The following is a 25012-nucleotide window of genomic DNA, read 5'->3' on the forward strand; positions in this document are numbered from 1 at the left end:
CAGGAGGCTCCACGGCAGCCGCTGCAAAGGCCCAGAGAAATAAAAGCTCATTCGTGCCGCGGCCCTCGGGAGAGCGCGGCCACGCGGAGCTGCCCTGACCAGCGCGCTTTGAGCCCCTCCCGAGGCCGGCCGGCTCCCCTCACAGAGGTGCTGAACCCATTGAGGAAAAAAACGGCTTCCCTGGGTCAGGTGGGCCGCGGGGATCTCCGTCACTCGGCCGCCCGTCCCTGGGCGGGCACAGAGACCCTCAAAGCCCGGGACACCCCGGGCCGCGCTCCCCAGCCGCGGGGCCGCGCCCGCCCTTCCCCTCAGAGCCCCGCGCCGCGCGCCGGGACACGCCCCGCCCCGCAGGTCCTGGCAGGGCGATAAGGAGCGCGAGTGCCGGTGTGGGGGTTAGCGCATGTGGCTGCGGCGGCGGCGTGCGGGGCGGCCCGGTGCAGCGGCCAGGACCGGACCGGACCGGAGCGGAGCGGCCATGCTGCCTGCGGGCTGCGGCCGGCGGTGAGAGCGGGCCGGGGAGCGCGGGCGGGCCGGGGAGCCCCGACGGGCCGCTGATGGTGCCGGGCCGCTGATGGTGCTGGGCCTTGCAGGGCGGCGGCGGCGCTGGCGGCGGCTCTGGGAGAAGGCGCGGAGCGGCGGCAGGAGCTGGAGCAGCGGGCGGCGCGGAGCCGGGCCCTCCTGCGGCCCTGGTGAGTGAGTGCGGCCCCGGGCACGGCCTGATCCCCGCCCCACGGGGTCCCCCCGGGCGGCCCTGCCCCAGACCCGGGCCGGGAGGGAGGCGGTGGAGCCCGGGGTCCCTGGTGCCCCCTCAGACGCGTCGGAGGGCCTGGGGGAAGCTGAGCCCGTCCGTGTACAGCTTTGCTGGCCCTTGGAGCTATGTTTCTTCACCTCCCCCCAGGGGCAGTGAGGAAGAGGAGCCGTCGCAGCCAGAGGCCGGCTCCAGCAGTGGACATGGTGAGCGCTTCCCTCTCCCTCTGGTGCCTCCTGATGTCACACAGGCCCTGGGCCTGACCGGGGTTGAGCCAGCTTCGGTGTCCTTCCAGTGCTCTGCATCGACTTAAAGCCCCCCTCTACCCTTTTCCTCCCGCTTTCCCCTTGGTGTTAGCTTGGAGTCGTGTCACAGTAACTAAGGCCAGCAGTGAAGTGCCTGCAGGCCTGACTGAGATGTGGTGATTGTCACTTGTTGACGAAGGGGAGGTGGATTTGGGAGAACTGTCTCCTCCTGTGACTCGCATCCATCCTGGGCCTTCAAGGCTTTGGCAAGCTTGCTTGGATCCTGTGTGTAGTTGCTGTGGGAGTGTGGCCAAAATACCCACTGCACCATTCACTGGGCTCAATTTCCTTCTGTGGTACCTGGAAGAGCAAGTTGGTGTAAAGACAAATGGGGAAGATCCAGGTTTGGACCTTCTGATGTGTCTTCTCCTCTTGCAGAGAACAGGCCTTCACCCAAGGAGCTGGAGGAGCTGGAACTGCTGAACAGGGCGTTAGAGAAGGCACTGAAAGTCAGGAAAAGCATCTTGAAAACTCCATTAGAGGTCCAGGAGGCTACGGGAGAGAAATCTGCAGGTGAGGGACCTGCCCCTAAGAATGCTGAAGAGCAGCAAGTTCCTGTACCTGTTCAGGATGTTCCTGAGAGCACAAAGGTGAGAGCTGTAAGCAAAAAACCTGCCTCTTTGAAGAAGCCTTCTCCATACCAGCTAAGAGCCCCTTATAGGACTGACCCAGATGTGAAAAAACTGCAAAGGAAAGCCCCAGCCAGATGTGTTTCTCAAGGTCCCAGGACAGCTGGGAAGAGCTCCTCAAAAGGGGTGTCTTGCAAACAAGGAAGGAGTCATAGGACAGCAATCAGTGACAGAGAGGTCTGTGCTTCAGCCGAACCCCAAAAGACACCTGGCTTGTCCAAATCTGCTCCAAATGAGCAGCAAAGCTTTTCCATAGGTGATTCAGCAGGGAGAAAGAATTCTGTAGCTGCTGGCAAGCAGTTATGTGATGCAGGAAAGAAACATTGTGGTTTCCTGGGAGAGTCCAGCAAAAAAGAGGAGGACCCTACAATGGAAGGTGTATTGGGAAGGGTCACCTCACCTCAGACAGTCACCCTGCAGGAAAAGAGGTAAGTGCTGAGAGATGAGCACCTCTGTCTTGCTCTGCTTGATACAGACTAGCACATCTGGAAAGCTTGGTCTCTTCTCCTGCTCTGTAGGACCCAGCTTGGTTTCACCGCTCCTCAGATCCTTCTCAAGAGGAAGGATCCTTTACAGTTTAAAAGCCTTTATTATGATTGAGTAAGTGGATGGTTGGGATGTTGAAAGTCTTTAATTAAGACTTTTGATACTTCATAGCCCCCTGTGACTGTTTTGGAAAGCTGTCCCCACAGAGTTTTCATGAGCTTTAGTTCTCCTCTGAGTGCACTTTCTATTACAGCTTATTGATTTTATTTTTTTTTTTAAATTGCATGCTTACATGCACGCTCTCTCACTCATATGCGTAATGCTGTTTGGAGGGATGGCATCTGGGTTTAATACTATCCACTTTAACCTGTAAGATACTGCCCGTGTAACTACACAAATCAGTATTGACTAGAATGCAGTTGTGGCAAGTGTTTGGTGTGGGAAGAATTATGAAGTGGATGTTACTGAGATCCTCTGTGGAAAATTGGCAAAATAATACTTCGAAGATTGGCTTTGCATTCAGTCCAGTCTGTCTTGTTTAAATAACTTCTATATTCTTTTCTGTGTACTCTTTGCTTTAAAGAAACAGTTAAGTTCAGATCTGATATATGCCTTTCCCTGGAAAATTTTGAGAAATAGTTCTCAGATGCCACAACCCAACTCTTGTGTTTGTGCAGGGAGGAAATTATCGCTGTTCACGTGGTGTTGGAACGGACACAGGACACTGAGTGACAGTTGCTGGGGGAACAGGAATCTGGATTCAAATATTTATTTACTTAAAATCCCAACTGTGGTCTTGTGTTCATAGTCTGCATGTGACTCTGGCTATAACTGCCAACCCACATGTTTTTCTAATAACAAGTTAGGGATTATTCTGCTTTGGGCTTGAGATGCATATTCCCATGGAAGCTGAAATGTCCTGTTCCCATTCCTTTGAGTGTTTATGGTGCTAAGCAAAGCTGCCTTGTCGTGCTTGGGTATGGCAACAGTGTCAGGGAGACCTACTTGTGCTCATGTCTGTATTGATCAGCTTCCCTGAATATGTTGTTCCATGCATGTACTCTGCCTTTTCAGAGCTTTGCTCCCAGTTTCTCACCTTGGATGAACCTCTGATGGCTGGTGGTAGGATGCAGGAGCTCTCCCAACTCAGCTCAGTGATGCTTGTGGAAATGAATGAGCAGACTGATCCCCCTTCCTTCAGGGCAGGCTGAAGGCAGTGGTGGATTCAGTCTCCAGGGTTGCTGACATCTATTACAGCTAAATTAATTTCAAGTTAGACAAAATGTCATTTTCTCTGTTTGAAGACAAGGCTCCGCTGCTCTCTGGCTGTCAGGATTGATGCTTCTCTTGTTCCGCAGATGCCAGCTGAAGCTACCCCTTCCCTACAGGAAGGCCTATTCCAGGAACTCCAGGTAAGCCCAGCCTGATCGGATCAGTCCAGTCCAGAACTACCCTCTGCTTAAGGGCTGTGAAGAGGGGTCAGATGGGGGAGATCTGGCTGGTTTGTGGGTTACGGGGTGCACTGACCCCACAGCGTGTGGGGTCTGAATTGAGAGCAGGAGTGGGCCGATACAGTGTGTCTCTGCAAGGCTGTTGCTGAGGATATGTGTTTTCATGTTATTCTAGCCACTAGTGCTACTTTTGTTTTCAGAGTGTTAATCCCTGCTAATCCTGGAGTTGTAAAGGTACTAGAATGCTTTAATTGTGGGTTTAACAGCGCTGCAGAAGTGTCTGCTGGTACCATATACTTGTTGAAGGCAGGAAATCCCGTGGGGTGGGTGTCTGTATACCTTGTGCGATGAAAGAATTTCCCAACCAGATGTGGACCTGAACTGCTCTGCTGGGGCACCTCTCTAGCCTGCAAGCACCGTGGCTGTGTGTGTTTGAGGCTGATTCCTGCTGATGAACTCTTAAATGGAGCCAATTACAATGTGACTGCACTGATGGTGCAGGTAGTTTGGTTTCTGGTGAACTCGGTGCTCTAGTCCTCTGGAAGGGTTTCCCACCGTTTCCTTTGAGAAATCTTGCCGTAATTCTGGAGACTTTTCATTATGTGGTTTGTACAGATATTAAGCTTAAACCCCATCTTGAATCTAACTATGGCCTCTTGTGCTACCCTTTAAGAATTCCTCCTCCTCTTGGGAACTGTTATTTATCAGACACCAATTTGTTAGTTGCCCTTCAGCAAATCGTAAAGACTCGATTCCCTTAATTTTCACTTGTAAATTGAGCGCTTTGGCATCCTAATCACTCGGTGTAATTTTACACTCTTCACTATTACTTTCAACTCTGCAACAGATTGAAAATAACCTTTGCTCTAAAGATCCCTTGTAGAGGCAATGCATCTTGCCTGGTAACTTCTTTGCTGTTCCGTTAACCTTGCTATTTCTTTGCATAATATGTTTCTGAAAACTGCAGTTTCTATCATGATTTAAAAGATTCATTTGGATGGAGAGAAGACACACATGCACGCTCAGGTTAGACAGTCATGCGCTGCATAACTATTTTAAGCTTCCTCCTGATGGCTCTCACTTACTGCAGCAGGTTTTGGGAGACTGGCTGAGATGCACTGCTCTTTAAAGCAGTCCTTCACATAAAGGATATTATGGGGACAGTGCATCGGTGGGGATGTTGGACTCTGTAAGTGAAATGCACCTCTCTGGTAGTGCTATTATTTGTCTAACACATTCTTTTAAAAACTGGTCTCTGATACAAGGTCCTAGCCAGCTTACTCATGATACTGTCCTCAAACCTCTATGTTTTGTGTCCCTGGTACTGACGCACTACTGTCGTGCTTCTTGCCAAACATATCACTTTGTCCAAAAAAAAATTAAAGGAGAGTCTCAAGGAAGTTTGGTACATGAAGGAATCACTGTGGTAAAAACTAGGGTGAGAATTTGTCCTGTCCGCTGCTATTTTTGTACACATTTACTAACAGAGTAAATGTACAGAAATCCAAGAAAGGAAGGGAAGTTTTGTTGTTTCCTGTAGGATAAAAAACATAGGTAGGGTGATTCAACAGAATTAGTGATAGGCTGCAAGTTCACATTCTGCTTATAGAAATGTGTTGTGTCTCTTCTGATGGCTGTAAATCTTTCCCCTCAAAACAAGTTGAGAAATAGGTGTTTTGTGACATCTGATGCTTTCTTCAGGGTGTCCTTGTTGTTCTAATACCAGCTGTCAAAAATGAGGGGGGAATGGCTAGTCAATAACCTGTAAAAGAGGGGGGGTAAGGAGGATGCTTGTATTTGAAGTGCTGGTATGTCATATTGGTGTGTTGCAGCTCAATGTGAGCACTGTCTGGGATAGTGGAGCATAACTCCTCCACTTCCTGCCCCTTTTGAATTTTCAGGGCCTGGGAGAAATGTCGTCTCTGCCAAACAAGTGCAGATGCAGCAGCTGCAAGGAACCGTTTTATAGAGAGGATCCAGACAACTGTATCCTTTCTCAGCTCACCGCCCCCTTCCACGAGCACGTGGTGTGGTACAGCAGGCACCGGGTGCAATCACTCTGCAGTGTGCTCCCATCTGGAGAGAGTTACGGCTCCAATAACAGGAGTTCAAGCTGGGTCTCTAGGAAGTGTTTTTTTCATAGTGCAGCTCTTGAGCAGTCATAAAACTTTTGATCCAGACAAACAAGGCCGCAAGGCAAACATGCCATACACAGCTGTGCTGTCCTCGCCTTCCCCCTGCGATGCCACAGGGGCCATTCCCATTGCCCCTGATTCCAGCTAGCCTGGCTCAGGGCTCGGGGCAGCACACAGAGCTCATGGTGTGAAACCTTCCTTAAGCTGCTGCTGTTTTGAGTTTTGTTCACCGATGCCTGCCTTCAGTCCTGCAGAGATAGAGGAGGAATTAAAGGTCCTCCAGGATGTCCCCTCCCTTCTGAGCCAGCACGTGGAAGCTGAGCCTACAGGTAAGGAGAAAAAAAGCAGCGTGGAGGGGACGGAAGGTGGAATAAGGATGATTTCAGTGTGCTCCAGTTCCACGTGTCTTATGTTCTTGGCATGTGTGGGACATGAGGGACGGGAGCATTCTCTGCTTAAAATGAGGGCTGGTAAACCCAAGGTCATTCCGGAAACTGGTATTTGGGGAAGAAGGTTTTAGTTTACTCATGCCTGCTGGTTTTCCTCTGCTTCTCTTCTAGACCATCCCACTCTGCAAAGAGAATATGAAAGTCTTCTAACCTTGGAGGGTTTGCAAACGATAGTTTCCCAGTGCCTGCGTAAGCTGCAGCTTCTGCGAGCAGGTGAGCCAGTCCCTGTTTTTGTAGTCAGGTATGGATGTGGCCAGCTGTGCTTGAAGGGTAGTTTGCTATCTGTGCACAGAACACTGGGGAGCAACACAAGTTTTCTCCTGGTCATCCTTACTGGTAATGTAGCATGTAAAATTCTCTGGTGGTAAATGAAGCCGTGGTATCTGTTTGCCACCCATCTGTGTTCAGGAGAGGCTTGGAGCTTGTAACTGCTGCAATTCAGGAGGGCTGGTGAGGGAGCTATTGAGAGATGGGGGAGACTTCGTGCCATAGTTTGAGATGTCCTGATTGTGCTGTGTGTGAGGAACTCACCCTAACTAATTCAGGGTCACTAGTCATTCATTTCTAGGAACAGCAAGTAGATCAAAAATTCTGCAGATGGAGATTTAACTTGTATATTTCTGCCTCCTGCCAATTCTTCCATCCTGGCAGCTGTGGAGTCCCAGGTGGGGCTGTGCCCAGACTGCACTGGGGACGTAGGAAGCTGCTCTCCAGCCCACGTTCCTCACAGGGGACAGATGTGTGACAGTGCAGGCATGCTGGCTGTGCCTCTCCTTTGGTACTCCAGTTTCCAGGAGCTGAGCGACCTGTTTGCCTTGAAGCTGCAAGTGTCAATGCTGCACCAAGAAATTGCCTTACAAAAGGTGAGTCTTTAAAAGCGTTAGTGCTCCTGGGGCAGGGCAAGAAAAGGGCAATTGTGGTGCAACAGCTGGCATACTGGGTCTTGATGGGGAGCAGCAGCACAGCCAGCTGTCCCAGTGGTGTTTCTATGATTATTCCTCCTGTCCAAGTGCCATCAGTGTCTTGCTTTGTAGATGAATGGACTGACTTTTTTTGTTAAGGCCAGAGGAGAGACCTCTCCTGGTAAGATTTTTCTTTTGTTTGTTTTAGCTACTCTGAAAGAGTTTGACAGTGGAGGATGTTGTTGGTAATGCCTGAAGACCCCTTTTGGCAGCCCTTTACAGTCCCATTAGGGCACCACTCTGTCATTCTCTCCTGCATGACCTCTAGCTAGTGAGGTCCTCTGCTGTCTGTTCCTTTCCTTTTAAATATCAAACCACTGTGCTGCTAATCTTGACTTTACTGTTCTGAGACTGCCTGTCAGAACATGATAGGAGGTCTGTCTCTCCACCAGCCTGAGTAGAGTCCTTGCTACACAGGATCACTTGTTCTCATCCAGCAACAGCAAAGGGTAGAGAAGATCTGTGAAATCACATCTACTCCTTTGACCTAGCCTTTGCTGTTGATCTGAATGATAGAGGCTTTGGAAAAGCCATTTTTTGTAAGCCAGGGAAGAGTTATTCATAACTGGCAGCACACCTCCCTCTGGCTGAAGGTAGGCTGCTGCCTGTCTTCAAATGGGACTTTAGTGCTATAATCCTGAATTATAAATTGTGAGGGTTTTGATTTTTATCTGCTCAAAATGAAGTAGTAACCGAACCCTGCTGCCTGATGCTTCATCAAGTGACTCAATTTTCTCTGCACATGTATCTAAATAGGTGCTTTGTGCTGGGTGAGCTCTGAGTATCTGAAGCAGCTCTGTGCAGAGTGTGCAAAATAGCTGAAATTCTCGGGACAGGTGAAATGAATGGACTTGGTACAAGATAAATACCCTGGAAAAGGATGTATGTGTTTCTGGGTCAAGCCTGTCCATTGCCTTTCCATGGAGGAATGCCAAGAATAATAGAAAATCCTTATGTTCTATTTCCCTGTCCCTGTGCAGAGATTTATGGAGAGCAGGCAAGGGAACCCCTTGCAGTTGCCCTGTATATTCTGTTTGGGTCTTCCTTTGTTTCCACCACTGAAAAAAATGCTGTGAGGGAGGTGACTGACATGTGCAGTTCATTGTCCACTCTTCTCCTGAGAAGGCAGTGTGTGTACAGTAGGCTGTGTGGGTTTTTAATGTGCAGACTGCTTAGACTTCATTAGCTGATGCCAGCTGGAAATAAAAAAACAAAACCAAAACAAAACATCCCAGGCAAAATGTCTTTCTGAGCATTAATTCAAGAGTGGGGTACTAAAGGCTAACTTTTGTTCTTTTATTAGAAGTTCACCTGTGCTTGAGTTGTCAGCCGCAGTCATAATCCCAGATCTTTGTGCTGTTAATTATGCTGAGCTAGGCCAGAGGGTTGAGAGCATGGACTGAGATCACAAGCTGGGCTTAATAAACCAGAGGCCAGGCCAGGGAATATTGGACAGCTTTAGCATCCCCTGTAGCCTGTGCTGCTGGGGAGGTGTGCAGCTCTGTTCTGTTTGGGCTGGACTTGACCACTTGCCTGTCTGTCTTGGATTAATGTGGCCCAACTGGGAGGTGCAGGAACAGTCATGAGTGAAGGGTTGAACTTAGTGTTGGGTGAGTAGGTGCTTCGGTGTGTGTTTGCAGAGCTCCTGAATCAACATCAGCTTCAGTGTCCTGGTTTTGGCTGGGACAGAGTTAATTTTCTTCCTAGTAGCTGGTACAGTGCTGTGTTTTGGATTCAGTGTGAGAATAATGTTAATAACACACTGATGTTCTAGTTGTTGCTAAGTAGCGCTTACCCTAACTAAGTCAAGGATTTTTCAGTTTCCCATGCTCTGCCAGCAAGCAGGTGCACAAAAAGCTGGGAGGAAGCATGGCCAGGACAACTGACCCGAACTAGCCAAAGGGCTATTCCATACCATAGGACATCATGTCCAGTATATAAACTGGGGGGAGTTGGCCAGGAGACTGACTGGGCATCGGTCAGTGGGTGCTGAGCAGTTGTGGTGTACATCACTTGTTTTTCTTGGGTTTTATTTCTCTGTCTTTCATCTTCCTTTTCATTACTATTATTATTATATTTAGTTATTAAACTGTTCTTATCTCAACCAACGAGTTTTACTTTTTTCCGGTTCCCCTCCCCATCCCACCGTGGGGGAGAGGAATGAGCGAGTGGCTGCGTGGTGCTTAGTTGCCAGCTGGGGTTAAACCACGACATTCAGCTTCTCACAGGATGCTGATCTTATCCCAGTGCTGGGCCTTCTCTGCAGCAGAGGAACAGCACCACTGTTTATCTCACTGCTTTAGGAATGCTGGGTGGCTGCTGGTGTACTTCACGAGCAGAGGATGAACAGCTCTGCCTTTGTTAAATATGACAAAAGAAAGTATCTGTCTGAATTAGCATGTTATTAGTCACACTGCTCTGGTTAGATTTCACTTGTTATGCAGCCACTTCACTTCATGCAATCCTAGAAGTGCACGCTGGCTCTGGTGATGTGTCTCCTTTGCTCCTGCCCAGGTCATGATGGCAGAACTGCTGCCTGTCCTGGAGGCCAGGCTCCACCCGGAGGCCTCCGCAGCTCAGCTCTATCGGGCGATTTACACGCAGCTCTGTGAAGGAGGCAAGCGATTCCCTGTGCTGGTGAGAGACGAGCTGGCAGACTGATCCAGTGGGAGCCTCCTGCTAGCCATTCACAGAACCAGAGACAGTTTTAAGCAATAAATCTTTTCTATTAACTTTTTTACTCTGCCTGTTTGTCCAACTAAATTTCAGGGGTTTGTTTTGGTTTTTTTTTCTTTTATATCACTTTTATGACTTTCTAACCCTGAGGTTTTGTGAAGCCCCTTCAAGGCCTCGCAGACACTGGTTTGGGCTCTTCTTCCAAGGTCCATCTCTCTGGCTGGCTCTAGATTCTTGACTGCCTCTGTCAGGACACGGGGCTGCTATATGCAGACAGTGTAGCTGGCAATAAAACGTGGTTTATACTGATCAGCCAGCCACAGCATGGTGGGGCACAGCCTTCCAGCGTCTGAAAATCCAGAGAACCTGAGCTGCTGCTTCCCTGTTACTCTGTACAACCAACATTGTAGCGGTCACTGTCTCATCACGGACAGTCATTTTTTGATGTCATCTGCAGCAGCGCAGGCCGCATACAGTAGTGCCTCTTGTGGAACTACTCTGGGCTGTGGGTGCCAGCTCTGAGCTGGGCTGGGGCTGTGGTGCCACTGGTGCAGTCCCTCTCCACAGCCTGTCCCTCACACCGCTGCTCGGTTCAGAGCCCCTGCAGGCAGCTTCACGACTCTTTTGGAAGGACTTACACCTCGCCTACAACGGAAGGGGTTTTGCTGTGTCATCATAGCTGGTGGTTGTGCCTGAGGCAGCAGTCTGAGGAGGGCTGGGTGCTCGGTGCTTGGGACCCAGCTGCACAGCAGGCAGCCGGTGGAGCAGCCCGGTAGATGGCACTGGGCCCCTGCCTCATGCATCCTGTGCCGAGGCTGCTGCAGGAGCAGCCTTCCAGAGAGACTAGTGCAATGTCCTGCCCAGATTCTGTGGCAATTCTGGCTTTGTCACCATGGGAAGGGTCCAGCTTCGCTTCCTCCTGCATCTTAGGTTTTTGCTTGTAATCCCCAAATCCCTGGCGTTTCTGCGTGACCATTAAAGCAAAGCTTTAGAGTCAAGTGCAGTACCTCTGCTTGTGAGCACTTTGTGAGTCCATTTAGGGAAGGGCCACTGTGTGCCACTGCTTATTACAGTTTGACTTGCACCTTATCTCTTAGCTGGACTAGGCCTGTTTGCCTGGGGTGGGGTTTTAGCTCTTAGCAGTGCTGACAGTGGTCATTATTTTTTTCCTTCTGTTTGTTGGGGTTTTTTTTTTTAATACCAGAGTTAGTTGTCTGTCTCTTCTGAATGTTTGGCCCTTTCTGACACTCAGAATTCACTAAAAATCATTCATATGATAGATGAAAATCAGCATCTCTTACTTCCACTTTATTTTTTTTTATCGCACTACATTCAGTTCTTTGTAGATGGTATTTGAATTCCCACGAAAATCCTCATGCAGTCAGGGCAGGGATTTGTTACCTTCTTCCCCACTGCAGTGTGCTGTGTGGTTTACATCTGCATGGCCTGTGGGGGTAACCGTGCTGTGGTCAACAGCGCTGGAGGATTGCAAGGTATTGATTAAAGGCTGCTCATAGGAACAGGCACTGCCTCCTAAACATGGGCATTTGCCCTGGGCATTAATATCTGCGTGTTTGAATTTTAGAGGAGACATTTGATATTGTTAATTATCTTGCTGTTATCCATAACGTGTCTGTAAGCGCTGCATGAGTCATGGAGTATCTGCTTCTTTGTATAGAGCAGTCCAGTGTAAATTGGCAGTAACTTCAGTGCCACAGCAAGGACTACATAGGTGTGAAAGGACTTTGAAAAAGAGACTGAGCCCACAAAAATGGGGTTGCAGGGGTTGTTAGAAGCTGAAAAGACAAGCTGACACTGTAGGAGGGGTGCAGAAGGGGAGCACAGCTGCCAGCGTGACTGGCAGGTAGCTGGGTTGTTTAGTGCCTCTGGGTGCAGTGTGATTTTTTTTTTTTTTTTTTTTTTTTTTATTACTCTTCCTACACCATGTGAGAGGCATTTTATAATTTTCATAAATGTGTAAGACTTTAAATCATTTGAATGACTCACTTTTTCAAATGAGTCTTGTGCTGTAGCGGAGATAAAGATTCAATAGCAACTCAGTGGTTGGGGGCTCTTTTTCATTATAAAACAAACGTGCCGTTGTTATAGAAAGAAATTATACTGGTGCATCAAATTGAGATGAGGAGAAAAAGACAAAAGGCAATATTTGTGATGCCGGGGGATAGTATCACAAAAATACAGGAAATGAGCAGTATATTTGGAAAGCAATAGGTGATACTGGTGTTGTGTAGACATGAGCAGAGACAAAGCACACTGAGGGTCAGGGGGGATCAGCAGCTCTTATTCCTTCTTTGTCCCCTACAGTAGAGTCTTAAAAGATTGTTTTTATTTCCTGCTACTGAAGGATGTGAAGCTGGATTCCTGGGAGGAGACAGGGTTTTTCTTTTCTTTCTAGAATCTGTGACTTGAAGCATTTCCAGCTACTACAGTTTGCCTTTTCCATCGGCTTCCACCTTTCCTTCCCCTCTGCAACTTCTCCACTTTTTTTCTTTTTGCAAATATATTTGACTGGTGGGAAGACAGAGGCAGTGCCGCTGTTAATGCACACTACAATCAGCAGACCTCTTGTAGGATTTCACATGCACTGGTCATCTTTGGTTAGTTGGGATGTTCATCATGTTGAAACCTTCAAGGGGTTTATCCTGCAGATGTTATCAGATATGCCACCAAGTGCTGGCTGTGGCTCCCTCCTTGGGGGATACAGCATGTAGAGACTAAACAGTCTGGCTTTAGGGATATCTCCATCTAAACCAGAAATAATGTGAGTCTTGGTAAGGAAGAAGGTAAATCTCACCAAGAGTGGTGTGGAGGAATGTCCCACCTCTTCCAGCCTTTCTGAGGGGTCTGCCAGCGTGTGAGCAGTGATGGAGCATGACGGCCTGTGGCCTGCTGAAATGATTGCACGTACGGCACGAGCCACAGGGTACGTCCCACCACTGAGGCAAGGGCAGGAGGAACTCCCCAGCTGCCCAGGTGTGGAGCACAGGTTGCAGCTTGGAGAGGCAAAACCAGAGGAACTGTATGAGCATAAGGGAATTTCACCAACAAGCAGTTTAAGATGGTGTTGAACTGGGGGGAAAACTCCCAGCACTCTCTGTACAGGACAAATTCGCTGTTGGTGGTGTTCTCCAAATGAGCTTTCTGTGAGCTCCAGAGAGCAGTTTACTTAATTAAAACACTACGTGTAGTCAAGTCTGAGGTATTAATGCCTGAATCAGCAACTTGTCAGGCAGCTGCACTGTTGTGCCAGTCAAGGGTTTCTAGAAAGAGCAATGGTGCTATAAAATGCTGAGACAGAAAGCTTGTAGAAATAGTGGGGAGAGCTATATATCATGGAATCATTCAGGTTGGAAAAGACCCTTGGGATCATCGAGTCCAACTCTCAGCCCTACTCTGCAAAGTTCTCCCCTACACCACATCCCCCAACAGATCATCTAAACGACCCTTAACACACATCTTTTTTTTTTTTTTTTTTTTACTCAAATCAATCTCTTCCTGAGTTACAGAATTCAGCATGAGTTTGGGATTTCCAGCTGAAGCTTGCTGAGAAGTTTTGTCTGCTTCTGATAAAAGTGATGTTGGGTTAAATGTGGGTACAAACCATGCTGAGGATGCAGAAGGTGGGTAATGCAGGATGTCCAGACTGTCCCAAGGCATTTAATTCTCAGTATACTGTAAGCAATGAGTTGGAAATGCTTTAACAGCCTTGTGAAAGCCAGGAGAAGGGGCCAACGTGGATTTTTTTGCAGGCAGGCAGCCAGTTCATGGCTGTGCATTTCCAGTCCTGAGTCCTATCACCAGGGGGGGTCACTGAGAGGCTGTAGCAGATGGTGGCGCTGACACCAGGGGCTCTTCACTTTTTTTCTGTAAAACAGAGATTGATATTATTTCACTTTCTCATTAGCTTGATTATGCCACATCTATGCTCTCTGGAGGAAGACCTCTTGGGGTTTGTCTGGGGTTTTTTCAAGCATGTACACTGACACTAGCACAGTTGACATCTGGTTTCACTGGAAGCTTCCTAGTCCTCCTTCACTTCCATTAAAAACAACCTCACAAAACAAAAGCCCTTCATGACTCGGTCCGACATGAAAACAATTCATTAAATAGGTACTAAAACTTCTATTATCCACCATACAGATCGAATACTATTTTTGTAACATCAGAACCACCATTCAGAAGAAAAGATCTATCATCTTGTTTTTAGTTTGTGAAGAAAGAAGGGTTTTAGCATTGTAATCAAGAAAAATCTATTGCTTGTTAATTAATCTGAGCCCAGTTAGAGAGAAGAGAGCGGGAAGCGGTGTGCCATGTATGCCAGGGTATAAAGAGTTGGTAATGGGAAGGAAAAAAATTAAAAGCGAGTTTTGAACTGTAATTTCAGAAGGCGAGAAGTTACAGCAGTGGGCTATTTAGGCAGGCAAACGGAGATGTTTGACTTATTTTTAGACAGAACAAGAAAGATAATCAGTGGATCTGGAGTTTGGATAGGGAAAAAGCAAACAGAAGCAAGCTCTGAGTCAGTGGAGGAGACTGACTCTGGCGAAAAGCCTGTCTGACATCTTCCCTCCTGGTTTCTGAGAACACAAACTCCCAGCTGTGCTCATGCCTGCTGGTTAGGATTTTTTCAGCCCTTGCATGTTGTAGTGGGAAACAATTTATTAGTCTCATTTTATCTCCAGTTTAAGAAGAAAACAAGGGAGACTTAATGCACACATTTAAGTCAGTAAGACTTCAAAATAGGGTTGCTTTACCCACCACAAGGGAAGCTGCGTTGTAAATTATGTTGCACTGCACCTCTGTAGCAGCTCGTCATCTTTTTCCCTCTAGTAAAACTATTGCACTGCATCTCTGGATGCAGCTGGACCAAAGCCTTGTAGCTCTGGAATTTGGAAAAGTGCATTATCTGAGGATCTCACCCGTTTGGGGTTTTTTTCCTGCTTCAGGTTCTAAATTTCAGAATATACGACACTTTTCACTTTTGAGAGGGAGTCTCTTACAGGATATGTTAGCAGTAAATCTTGCTTTTGAAATTGTTGGGCAGCTCAGTGCTGTCACGCAAGGCCATGGGCTTTTGCAGCTCTCACTGCCGTCAGGAGGAATTGAGTATTTGTACCAACCAGACACATGAACACACAGAAGGAGAGAGCACAAGAATAATAACTAAAAAAAAAAAAAAAAAAACAAAACACCAAACCACAACCCCAAACAAAAAAATACCTTTTAAAAAATTAATGAAACCATAAATAGTCTGCAGTGCTTTAATTACACTTGTGTGCTGGCTGTGTGATGGGACAGAATTCAAATTGCTGGATGCGGGGATGAATCAGGCATAGTGTATTTTATATTTTAACAAGTTTAGGCATATAAATTTAAACATAGCCATGTGTTTCTGTGAGCCTGCAAGGCTCGCTTTTAGTGTCATTAGGAAATCTGGGGTGTTTGGCAAAATCCTGGCAACTATTATCAATCTTAACTACACGGCTTTGTCTAGCATTAAATGGTGTTTGTCACGACCCATCACTCCGCTGTTCTGGAGTCTTTTCCTTGAGGGTGACAAAGCTCTCGGCAGTGATAGTGTCGTCCTTGCAAAAGCAAACCTACTGGATTTAATGGAGTCGTTTGAAGGAAATTTGAATCATATGTGACTACATTTCCCTTCCTCCTAGCAGTGCGAGTGCCACGGTCTTCATATACAGAGAGTAATTCAGTTTTGCTTATGACAATGAAAATGGCATTATTTTGTGGTGGTTTGGGGGTTTTTTTTAAGCACCAATTGCAGTAAAATAGCTTATTCTAATGTATTCTTATCTGTGAGCCTTAAAACTAGTGTGCATGCCCTGTGAGTCAGACTAAGCTCTGCTGGTGTCCAGCTCTCCGGGCAGCACCTGCCCAAAGCTGTCCACATGCCAGTATCCAGAGCATCTTCTTCAGGGGCAGAGGACATCAACAAAGCGGCCGTAGATCAGCTTTACTCCTAGTTCACAGTTTTTTCCTGTTTCTACATCATACCTAGTTCTCAGTATTGTTTTGTGTTGAGTACCTGCTGAGGTGTAACGTGGGGTAGTCAGCTGATGGGTGACGGGAGAGGAGCGGCAGAAGGCGCCAAGGGAGGTCTGTACGTGCTCAGCGTTGCACAGCGCTGCGAAGGACCGTAGCTCCTGCCAGGCAGATGATACAATAATTCTTTTCCATCTGCTCCTATCTATATTTAAATCCACAGGAAAGCATCTTTCTTGTAAGACACACGAATCTCTAATTTCAAAAGCCATCCCTGTTTCGGAAGTTCCTTTGGCAGGCTGGCGCCGGTTTCCCCGCCTGTGCTGAGCCGGCGGTGCTGGGAGATGCTCCAGTGGGGCTCACCACGCAGCGTAATGACATGGACCCAAAATAGCAGGGCGATGTCACCTAGCAACTTGTCACTGTGCAGAAGCCCTTGTTGGAGTGGATCAAGGTGACACTTCGCTGCTATTTTCAGACCCACACTTCCTGATGGCTGTTGCCGCTTTATTCCCCCGCTTTTTTTTTTTTTTTCCTTTTGCTGAATCATAGACCTGGAAAATACTTCTTAGGTCACTAGAATCCAACACTGTGCCTCCTGATTTATTTTGCTGCCTATTTTCCAGTTTTACGCAACTTAAAATGGACTGTGAGAGGCCACCTGTGCTTCCTTAATGAAGCTTTCCTGCTGTGTGAGGAGTTTCTTCCCCGTTCTTTATCTTAAAATTAATGGAGCCGCTCAAAACTTAATGCTGCCTCTGCCAGGGGGTGATGGCAAGTGCTGAGCGACCGTGCAGGCACTGCCCGGGGTGTGTGTCTTGCACTGCCAGTGCCAGGAGGTGGCTGTGTCCCCCGGCACAGCCGCTGCCTCCAGTAAATCCAGATGTCACCATTTCCTCTCCCATGTAATTCCTCCCTCCCTCCGGGTTTGAAGCCTTTTAGCACTTAAGAGCTGACCTTCTATATTTAGGTAGCTTTTGCGAGTCCATGGAATGGGTATATTCAATGGCTATATTTAATGGCTACCTTAAAACTGTTGAAGTTACAGTTGAGAGCTCAGAAAAAGCCCCAGTCCTGGGTTGCAGCTGTGATTTGGACCATCTATGGCAGTGGGCTACATGGTTGTTGATGCCATGTTCACCTGTTCTTGCTTCACTGCAACTTTTTATTGCAGTCAAAGTTTGTTTATTATGGGGGATAGTTGTGCAATAAATAGTTACTCGGTATTTCTTGCCCTCGTCTTAATCTAATGTGTGGCTCTTGCATGAACTGTACTGAACCAGCCAAATAAAGGCAGAATTTCTAATTTCCTCACAGAGCCACAGGGGAAAAAACCTTGTGGGGATATCTTAGCTCTTACAAACTACTGTGGGTTGTCTTGGGTTTTGGTTTTGGTTTGTTTTTTTAGAGTTCCTCTGTGTGATGTCAATGTGTGTGGTCTGTTGGTATTTAGTTTTTAAATGAGTGAGGGTCACTTGTTCAGAGCACACTTCTCGCAGGCTTCAGGGCTGCTGTTTGCTGGGTTTCTACCACTCAGGCCCCAGGATATTGAGCTGTGTGTCCCGAAAATGAGAAATGAGCTGGGCACATATATTATTTCCTTGACTAGTGCAGGGTTATAAATGAATTGTATAGCAGAGATTATCTTTGATTATCTTTGCCTAAAGGTGTTATTTGCCCTAAGATATGTTGTTTTCTGTTCTTGTTTCCAGGCCCATTACCTTCTAGTTTCTAGAAAAAATAAGGCATAATTCCTTCATCTAAAAACCCCTTCTACACAGTGGTACTAGCTCCAGGACGGAGGTGTGGGCCACCCTGGCTGTGGCAGGACCCATCCTGAGCAGCTGGCGGAGGTGATGGGCTGTGCGTGGGGAAGCTGTAAGCAGAGCAAGCAGGGTGTGGGTGTGTGCATCCTGGCCCTGACTTCTTTATTTTAGCAGTTCCGTGTGGTCTCCAGATCATTTTGGCTTTCTAACATCTACTTTAAAAAGTTGGTGTTAGTGTCTCTGGTTAATTACAGACCCCCACCATAAAACTCCTTCCTGCTGCCCCAGTGCTGGGCACTGAGTGCTGGGGGATGTGGATCACCTCCTGCACCTCACTCCTCCTGGGCTTCCCTGGTGGTGGTCAGCAGCATATTTGATTCTGGGCTTTCTTACTTCAAAAATGGAGTAATTAATCTGTTTTAGAAGGATCCTGGGTTCCTCATCCTTTTTCACTTCAACTCCGTTTCCCTCCTAGGAATCTGGATTTCTCGCTCAAAACAATCCTTCCATTGCCCACCAAAGCCATTAACCCTTTCTGCTCTTTTTCTGTTCCTCGGAAACAGAAACTTGTTTCCAGGTTTTTCTTGCCTTCCCGCAGCTCTTTGCTGCAGTCCTGAGAGCCAGGCTCCAGAGCCTCTCCCCTCTCCCAGGGCACTGCAGCCTGGCTGTGGCAGCATCCCCGCTGCAGGGAGAGCTCCCGCTGCCCCATCCATCACCCGGACGGGTCAGCACATACCTCGTGGGTACATATGTGTGTGTGGAGGGGGGTGTCATCCATCTCGGCTCCTGCAGCGTGACTCATCCGGGCCCAGCTGCGCTTTTCTCCTGTGGGAAGAGGGAGGAGGACGCACGCGAGTCTCTATTTCTGCTATGAAAATTACACCCTTACGTTAGTCGCAGAAGGAGCGTGGAGGGAAGGAGTGCCCACGTGGAGGAGCCCGTCAGCCCCACCAAGGGGGGAAGATTCAGTGCCCCAAAAAAATGGGCTCACACCATGTAGCCCAACCTGAAGCCTCTTCCGCTCTGCCTTAGCACACTTGTGAGTTTTATAGTAACCCGCTGCAGAATCGGAGAAAGATTTGCCTGAATTTGGCCTCTTTGAATGGAGAAGGGCAAGTTCATCCAGCTGCTTTCTACACATGAGTGAGAAGTTTCCTGGAGGTGACCCCATCCCAGTCTGAGGCCTGTGCAGGTCTGTCCTGGCCCTGCTAAGGCTTTTTGCTTTTCCTTTCAAACCAGGGGCAAAAGCCAGCATGGCTCACTGATGCACACCTCTGCTATCTGCTCTTTCAGTACTTACAGAACAAATTTCTTTTAAATGACCTCTGGAGTTTTAGAGGGTCCTCGGTCGGACATGCAGGCCGTGCTGCTTGCTGCTGCTCTGGAAACACTATCTGGTGAGCTATGTCTCGGTATATATATGGAGGAGTTTGATATATGCATGTATACATGCATATGTATATGTACATATCTATGTGTTACTCCCATATAATTTTAAGCAACTGTTAACACAGGAGTGGGTGCAGTGGTTTGTACCAATGCAGGAGATGCACAGGGTTGCTACAGTGGGATCACATCAGTGTTGCTGAGTCAAATATTCAAATTCATCATGGATCAGAACCTGAGATGTATTAAAATGTTGTTTTTCTAACCTGTTAGAGCTTAGTTTTGTCACAGAATCATCTAGGTTGGGAAGGACCTTGAAGATCATCCAGTCCAACCGTTAACCCAGCACTGACAGTTCCCAACTCCACCAGATCCCTCAGCGCTGGGTCAACCCGACTCTTCAACCCCTCCAGGGATGGGGACTCCCCCCCTGCCCTGGGCAGCCCATTCCAACGCCTGACTACCCATTCTGTGAAGAAATCCTTCCTAAGAGCCAGTCTGAACCTTCCCTGGCGCAGCTTGAGGCCATTCCCTCTTGTCCTGGCGCTTGTTCCTTGGCTCAAGAGACTCATCCCCCCTCTCTGCACCCTCCTTTCAGGGAGTTGTAGAGGGCCAGGAGGTCTCCCCTCAGCCTCCTCTTCTCCACACTAAACCTCCCCAGTTCCCTCAGCCGCTCCCCATCAGACCTGTGCTCCAGACCCTGCACCAGCTCCGTTGCCCTTCTCTGGACACGCTCGAGTCATTCAATGGCCTTTTTGGAGTGAGGGGCCCAAAACTGAACCCACTCATCGAGGGGCGGCCTCACCAGTGCCGAGCACAGGGGTGAGATCCCTTCCCTGTCCCTGCTGGCCACGCTACTGCTGATACAAGCCAGGATGCCATTGGCCTTCTTGGCCACCTGGGCACACTGCTGGCTCATTATCAATCCCCCCCCAGGTCCCTCTCTGCCTGGCAGCTCTCCAGCCACTCCTCCCCAAGCCTGTAGCACTGCTGGGGGTTGTTGTGGCCCAAGGGCAGCACCCGGCATTTGGCCTTATTGAAACTCCCCCAGTTGGCCTCAGCCCATCGCTCCAGCCTGTCACCTGCTTTTTCAAGGCCAGTCACTGCTCTTCAGCACCACTTAAAAAAACTTGTACAGCTGTCAGTCCACTGACGCAGTCGTGTTTTGACGGAAGCCAAGAGTCCTTCCCAACCTGCTGAGCAGAGGCTGGAGCCATGGGGCTGCTGGCAGGACCAGCTGGGGCAGGCTGAGGTGGCAGCATCCTCCTCTCAAGGGGGGGGGGTAGGGCTGTGTTTAGGGGTGTCATCACACCACTGGTTTCTGGAGAAGCGGTTTGGAAAGTGGCTCATTGCCAGGCTTGTCACCAGAGTATTTCCTTCCAGACCCTGCTCTCAGCAGCAGCTGAACTATTTTAGCTGAAATTTTCTTCAAGGGTTCAGCTTAGGGTAAATACTCAGCACAAGATTTAAGCCTGAGCAGTCGCAAGTCTGACAAAGCTTCACGAAACTGGAGATGGCGCTTGTAAGGGGAAGTATCGGCCTTAAGAAGGCAGAGTTTGGCCCTCGCTGCTCAAAGGGCATTGATCGGTGGGGTTGTGTGACTCTTCTTCCCCTCTAATGAGCAATCGGGAGAATAAATAACAGAATCTTCTCAGTTTGCAGAGCCCTGTGTGCTGCACATCTGACTTACCTGTAGTTATTTTCTGAGTGCTATTTCTTTGCAGAGCCAGACCCTCTGTGCTCAGTCCCCAGTGTCCTGCAGCGGGCTGCCTCGGGCAATACTGCAGGAGCACAAACGCTCCCTGAAATTTGGGAATTCATCTGATGATACCTGATCAATGTCCACTTTTGCTGTTTATGGATGTTATTTAAGAAACTAGAGGCAAAGAGAGATCCCAGTGCTCCTGCAGATCCAGCCACCTCCCTTCACATGCTAACAGGTCTCACGGCTTTCCAGAGCAAGCCTGGAGAGGGGCAAAGGCTGATTCAAACCAGCTTTATTCTGCCTTCCCGGGAGTGGATGATTTCCCTGGGGATGGTGTAGGCCAGCGCAATGCCCACAAAAAAGGGAGATAACACTTCCCATCTCTGGACTAATGCCTAAACTTCCCTTTTCCCGAGTCAGTCTCATCAGCTCCTCTGCTCCTCCATCTTCTCACCTTCCTGCAGCTGCCCTCTTGCTGCACAGCTCCACATCTGTTACAATGTGGTTTTCTCCTTTATTTTTGGCTTCCTCTCAGTTGATGCAGGAACGCAGCTGGGCCCCATGAGCTCGGGGGAAGCTCTGACCTGGGAAAGGCTCCAGGTTTCTTACGTTTGCTGCTCATTCCTTTCCTCTCTTCTTCAGGAAAACTAATTAAAAGAAATCAGTGCAGGAGAAGCGAGGGGAGATGGGAGCTGTTCGTGCCAGCTCCAGTCTCTGTGTCTCCCTGATCCACTCAGGAAAGGTGGCACAAAAAGGTTTTGCCCACAAAAATCAGTCTCTGCTGACAGTCAGAGCTGGGCAGGAGGCTTTTGTGCTCAACCCTCTCCAGGCTGTTTGTATCTCCATCCCTTCCTCCTCCTCTTCCGTGCCCAGGAGCCCCGGGCAGGCTCTGGGCCAGGCGGCATCGCTGGGCTCTGCTGTGCTGTGCCACGTGCTGCGGCTGCTGTTGCAAGTGTGTGATTCTGCACTGGAGCAGGCTGCAGAGCCAACATTACTTACCTGTGCTTAACATTGGTGTTTAAAATTAATTAATCTTGATATTCAAGATTTGGGTACTGCAGGGAGCAGAGCGTGCTGTCCCCGAGGGGCCCGGTGCTGGTTCCCAAAGCCCTGCCAGCGCACCCTGGCTCCCCTTCCCAGGCGAGCTGTCCTTCCCGGGGCTCTGCTGGTCCCCTCCTGCGCCCAGCTGTCTTTCAGTGTCCTGCCCTCCCTGCCTCTACCCTGCCACTGCCTTGCCAGGCAGCGATCATCCCAAATCTTCCTTCACCTCTGCTCCAACCCCTTTCTTTCCAGGTGCCCTGACCGGTCACCCCAGTGCCACCCCCAGCAGTGTCCCACCACCGCAGTGAGTCAGCCTTGAACCTTCTCCAGCCCAGCCACCACCCCTGGTCCATGGGTGAGGGTCCCCCAAGCCCTGTGCCGGGGGGCAAAGCTGGCAGAGGGTGACGCAGGGAGAAAGAGCACCTTGGAAGGAGGTGATGGCATCGGTGCTGTGCAAGGAGGAGGCAAAGGGGCTCCGGGGAGTGGCTGTAAGTCCCGCGGCCTGTCCTTTGGGGTTTCACTGCCCGAAGGGGTGTGGGGAGCTGGGGGGAGCCGGGCGCGGGCGGCAGCCAGGCCATCTCCCCTGCCCGGCGGGGCCTGGCCAGGGCCCGGGCTGGTGAAAACAGATGCAAAGTGCAAAAACCCGTCCCGAGAGCGATCCCAGCTGGGCTGCAGGCAGCTGCCCGCCCAGAGCCCGAAACGGTTAACAGGCAGCGAGGCTGAGCCGGTCCTCCCACCGGCATGAGCTCACCGCTGCCACCGCCAATCCTCGCCCCGCTCCTCGCCCCGGCTGGCAGCAAAAGAGCCGGGAGCCGGGGCTGGGGGCGAGAGCAGCGGCAGCCGCGACCCCGGCCCGAGCCCGGCATGTAGGAGCCGCCCCCCGCCCCCCCCCCCACGCCGGCGCCGGCCCTCCCGTGCTCGGCGCTGGGCCCGCCGGGGCTCTCTCGCCAACATGATGGGCTGCAAGTCCAACTCACTCACTTGCCTGCAGGGAGGGAAGGCAGGGCTGCCGCTGGCCACGGCCACCGACTCCACCGCTACGCTCAACAAGCTGGCCCTGGCCACGGGCGGGACGGAGAAATCCTGGTACCGCTGCATCTTCCCCTTCGGCATCGTCTCCGTGGTCATCGGCGTGGCAGCGACGTGCATCACCTTCACCATCAATGGCCCGCAGATGGACATCGCTAAGGTGGTCTCGGTGGCCACCTTGATCTTCGGGGTGGGCCTGCTGGTGGCCGCCTACGTGTGCTGGCGGGCCAGGCGGGAGAGGCAGCGGCAGCGGCAGCGCCAGGAGCCCGTCCCCTTAGAGCAGGGAGCCCTATGACCCGCGGGGGGGGGCAGAGGCTCAGCTCCGCCCGGAGCCCCCCCGCTCACCCCGCGGCAGAGGGGTGACAGCACCGGCTTTGTCGCACCCGAAGAGGTCCGGGCCCTGCCCGGGGTCAGCTCACCGCCCCCCCACCTCCGCCTCGCCAGCGCCCGCCCCCCCCCCCCCCGCTCCCGCCACGGGGCAGGGGCAGCCCCCACCCCCGCGGGACGCTCCCTCCCACCCGCCTGCCCGGCACCGGCCCGGAGAGAGCCCGGAGAGTGGCCCGAGGAGTCACCGTGGAGGGACCCGCTGCCCGTCCCCGCCACGCACCGTCCCGCAGCCGCCGCGGCTCCGTGCCGGGGGGCGCCGCGACAGCCCGGCCAGCCCTGCCCGGCCTCGGGAGCAGCCGGTGTCGCCGCTGTCCTCCCGTGGTTGTGCCCTGCTGCGAGGAGCCCCGCGGCTCAGGACAAAGGGACTTTCGGAAGAAACTCGGTGCGGAGAGATGCGGGGCGGGCTGGGCGCGGGGCGCAGGCAGGGGAGGGCTGGCAGGAGGCAGCCAGCACCCACGCGTGACCCTCCCGGGGACAGCGTGGGTGACATGGGGAGGGCGAGAGCTGAGGGGGGCGGCGGACCTCGGCACCGGCCGGCGGGACGCGGGGTGGGGGGGGCTCGGCCCGGGCAGCCCCCGCGGGCAGCGGCTGCTGCGTGTTTGCTGGTCGCGGCGTGGCGAGTGGAGGAGGAAACCGGGCTCTTTCCGTCAGGGCGCGGGTGAGCCAGCCCGATGGCTCCCGGGGGGCAGGTCCCCCCTGCGGGGGGGGGGATCTCTCTGCCCGGGCTGCCCAGGGAGAAGGGGCTCGGGCTGGCAGCTGTGGGAGTCTGAAAGCAATTCTGTCGCTGGAGAAGGAGCTGGAGTTGCATTAATAAGGAGCAAATACATTTTTACCACTTTTTTGGAAACGAAGTGCCTGCTCCCTTTCTTTGAATTTAGCTTTGAGCTCTTTACCCTGAAAAGTAAGCGTGAGACGTGAGCACGGGGGGCCCTCCCCGAGGCTCTCGGGGCAGCACCCCCGATCCCAGCCTCTCCGGAGCCTGCGGCAGAGCCGCGCTGCTCCCCCGCCCCGGGCCGGCCCCTCACCCGGGGGGGCGCCCCGAAACCAGCCCCCGGCGGGGCTCCTGCAGCCAGCAGCCACGCTCCCGGCCCTCGGCGGCCGGAGGCTGCCCGGCCACGGCAGAAGAGAGTCCGTAAGGCTAAAAGCCGCAAGCGGGGCCAAAGCCGAGCCCAGGCCGAGTGCGCGGGGAGCCGGGGCACCGCACGCCCCCCCCCGAGCGTCCCATGCCACAGGCCGCCCTCCCGCCCCGCCTCCCGGCATCTCTGACCCCCCTGCCCGGCAGCTCTGACCCCCCCTCCCGGCAGCTCTGTCCCCCCTCCCGGCAGCTCTGACCCCCCCTCCCGGCAGCTCTGTCCCCCCCTCCCGGCAGCTCTGTCCCCCCTCCGGCAGCTCTGACCCCCCCTCCCGGCAGCTCTGCCCCCGCCGGTTCTGCCCCCGTAATTCAAAGGGGCTCCCGCAGCCGGCGGAAAGCGCCGGGAGCTGCCGCTCCCGGGATACCGGGACCTGTCCCGCAAAGCCAAGTCCAAATCCCCACGAAGTTTGGGAGGTTTGGAGACACTTTGGGGCCCAGCTCTGACCGAAGCTTTACTTCCACCAGCCATTAGGAGACGGGTCGGTGTGTCAGAGGCCAGCCCAGCTCTGCAGAGGGTGAGGAGTTGAGCCGGCGCCCAGCCCAGCCCGGCCTGGCCTTGGGAAGCCTGGGCGCTGCTTCAGGGGCTTTGTGTGGCTGAAGTTCACGGTTTCAGCCTGTCTCGGGGTGAGCAAACCAGTGGTTTCCAGCCGCGAGGGCTCAGCAGCGTGTGTGATGGGGACGCTCAGCAAAGCTCTCGGCTATTG

At 51.4% G+C, this 25012-nt stretch overlaps 2 protein-coding genes across 5 annotated transcripts; both read left to right on the plus strand.

The window, feature by feature from the left end:
• Positions 1-376: 376 nt before the first annotated feature.
• On the plus strand, positions 377-9905 carry TEDC2 (tubulin epsilon and delta complex 2). 4 transcript variants are annotated; one of them, XM_074840527.1, is made up of 10 exons: positions 377-501; positions 591-689; positions 899-954; positions 1432-2110; positions 3473-3580; positions 5521-5605; positions 5975-6083; positions 6315-6416; positions 6855-7066; positions 9680-9905. In XM_074840527.1, the coding sequence occupies exons 1-10, from the start codon at positions 401-403 to the stop codon at positions 9824-9826; spliced, it is 1698 nt and encodes a 565-aa protein (XP_074696628.1). In that variant the 5' UTR covers positions 377-400; the 3' UTR covers positions 9827-9905. The 4 variants fall into 4 exon arrangements, with proteins under 4 accessions (XP_074696628.1, XP_074696629.1, XP_074696631.1 ...); XM_074840528.1 differs by having other exon boundaries at positions 3527-3580; XM_074840530.1 differs by lacking the exon at positions 5521-5605 and having other exon boundaries at positions 3527-3580; positions 6001-6083.
• Positions 9906-18919: 9014 nt separating this feature from the next.
• Positions 18920-24027, plus strand: LOC141930131 (transmembrane protein 100-like). Its single transcript, XM_074840532.1, has 3 exons — positions 18920-19025; positions 22013-22248; positions 22752-24027. Exons 2-3 carry the CDS (start codon positions 22198-22200, stop codon positions 23082-23084), a joined length of 384 nt encoding a protein of 127 aa, XP_074696633.1. The 5' UTR covers positions 18920-19025; positions 22013-22197; the 3' UTR covers positions 23085-24027.
• The last annotated feature ends 985 nt before the right edge of the window (positions 24028-25012 follow it).

Source organism: Strix aluco, chromosome 15, assembly GCF_031877795.1.
Source record: "Strix aluco isolate bStrAlu1 chromosome 15, bStrAlu1.hap1, whole genome shotgun sequence".
NCBI lineage: Eukaryota > Metazoa > Chordata > Aves > Strigiformes > Strigidae > Strix > Strix aluco.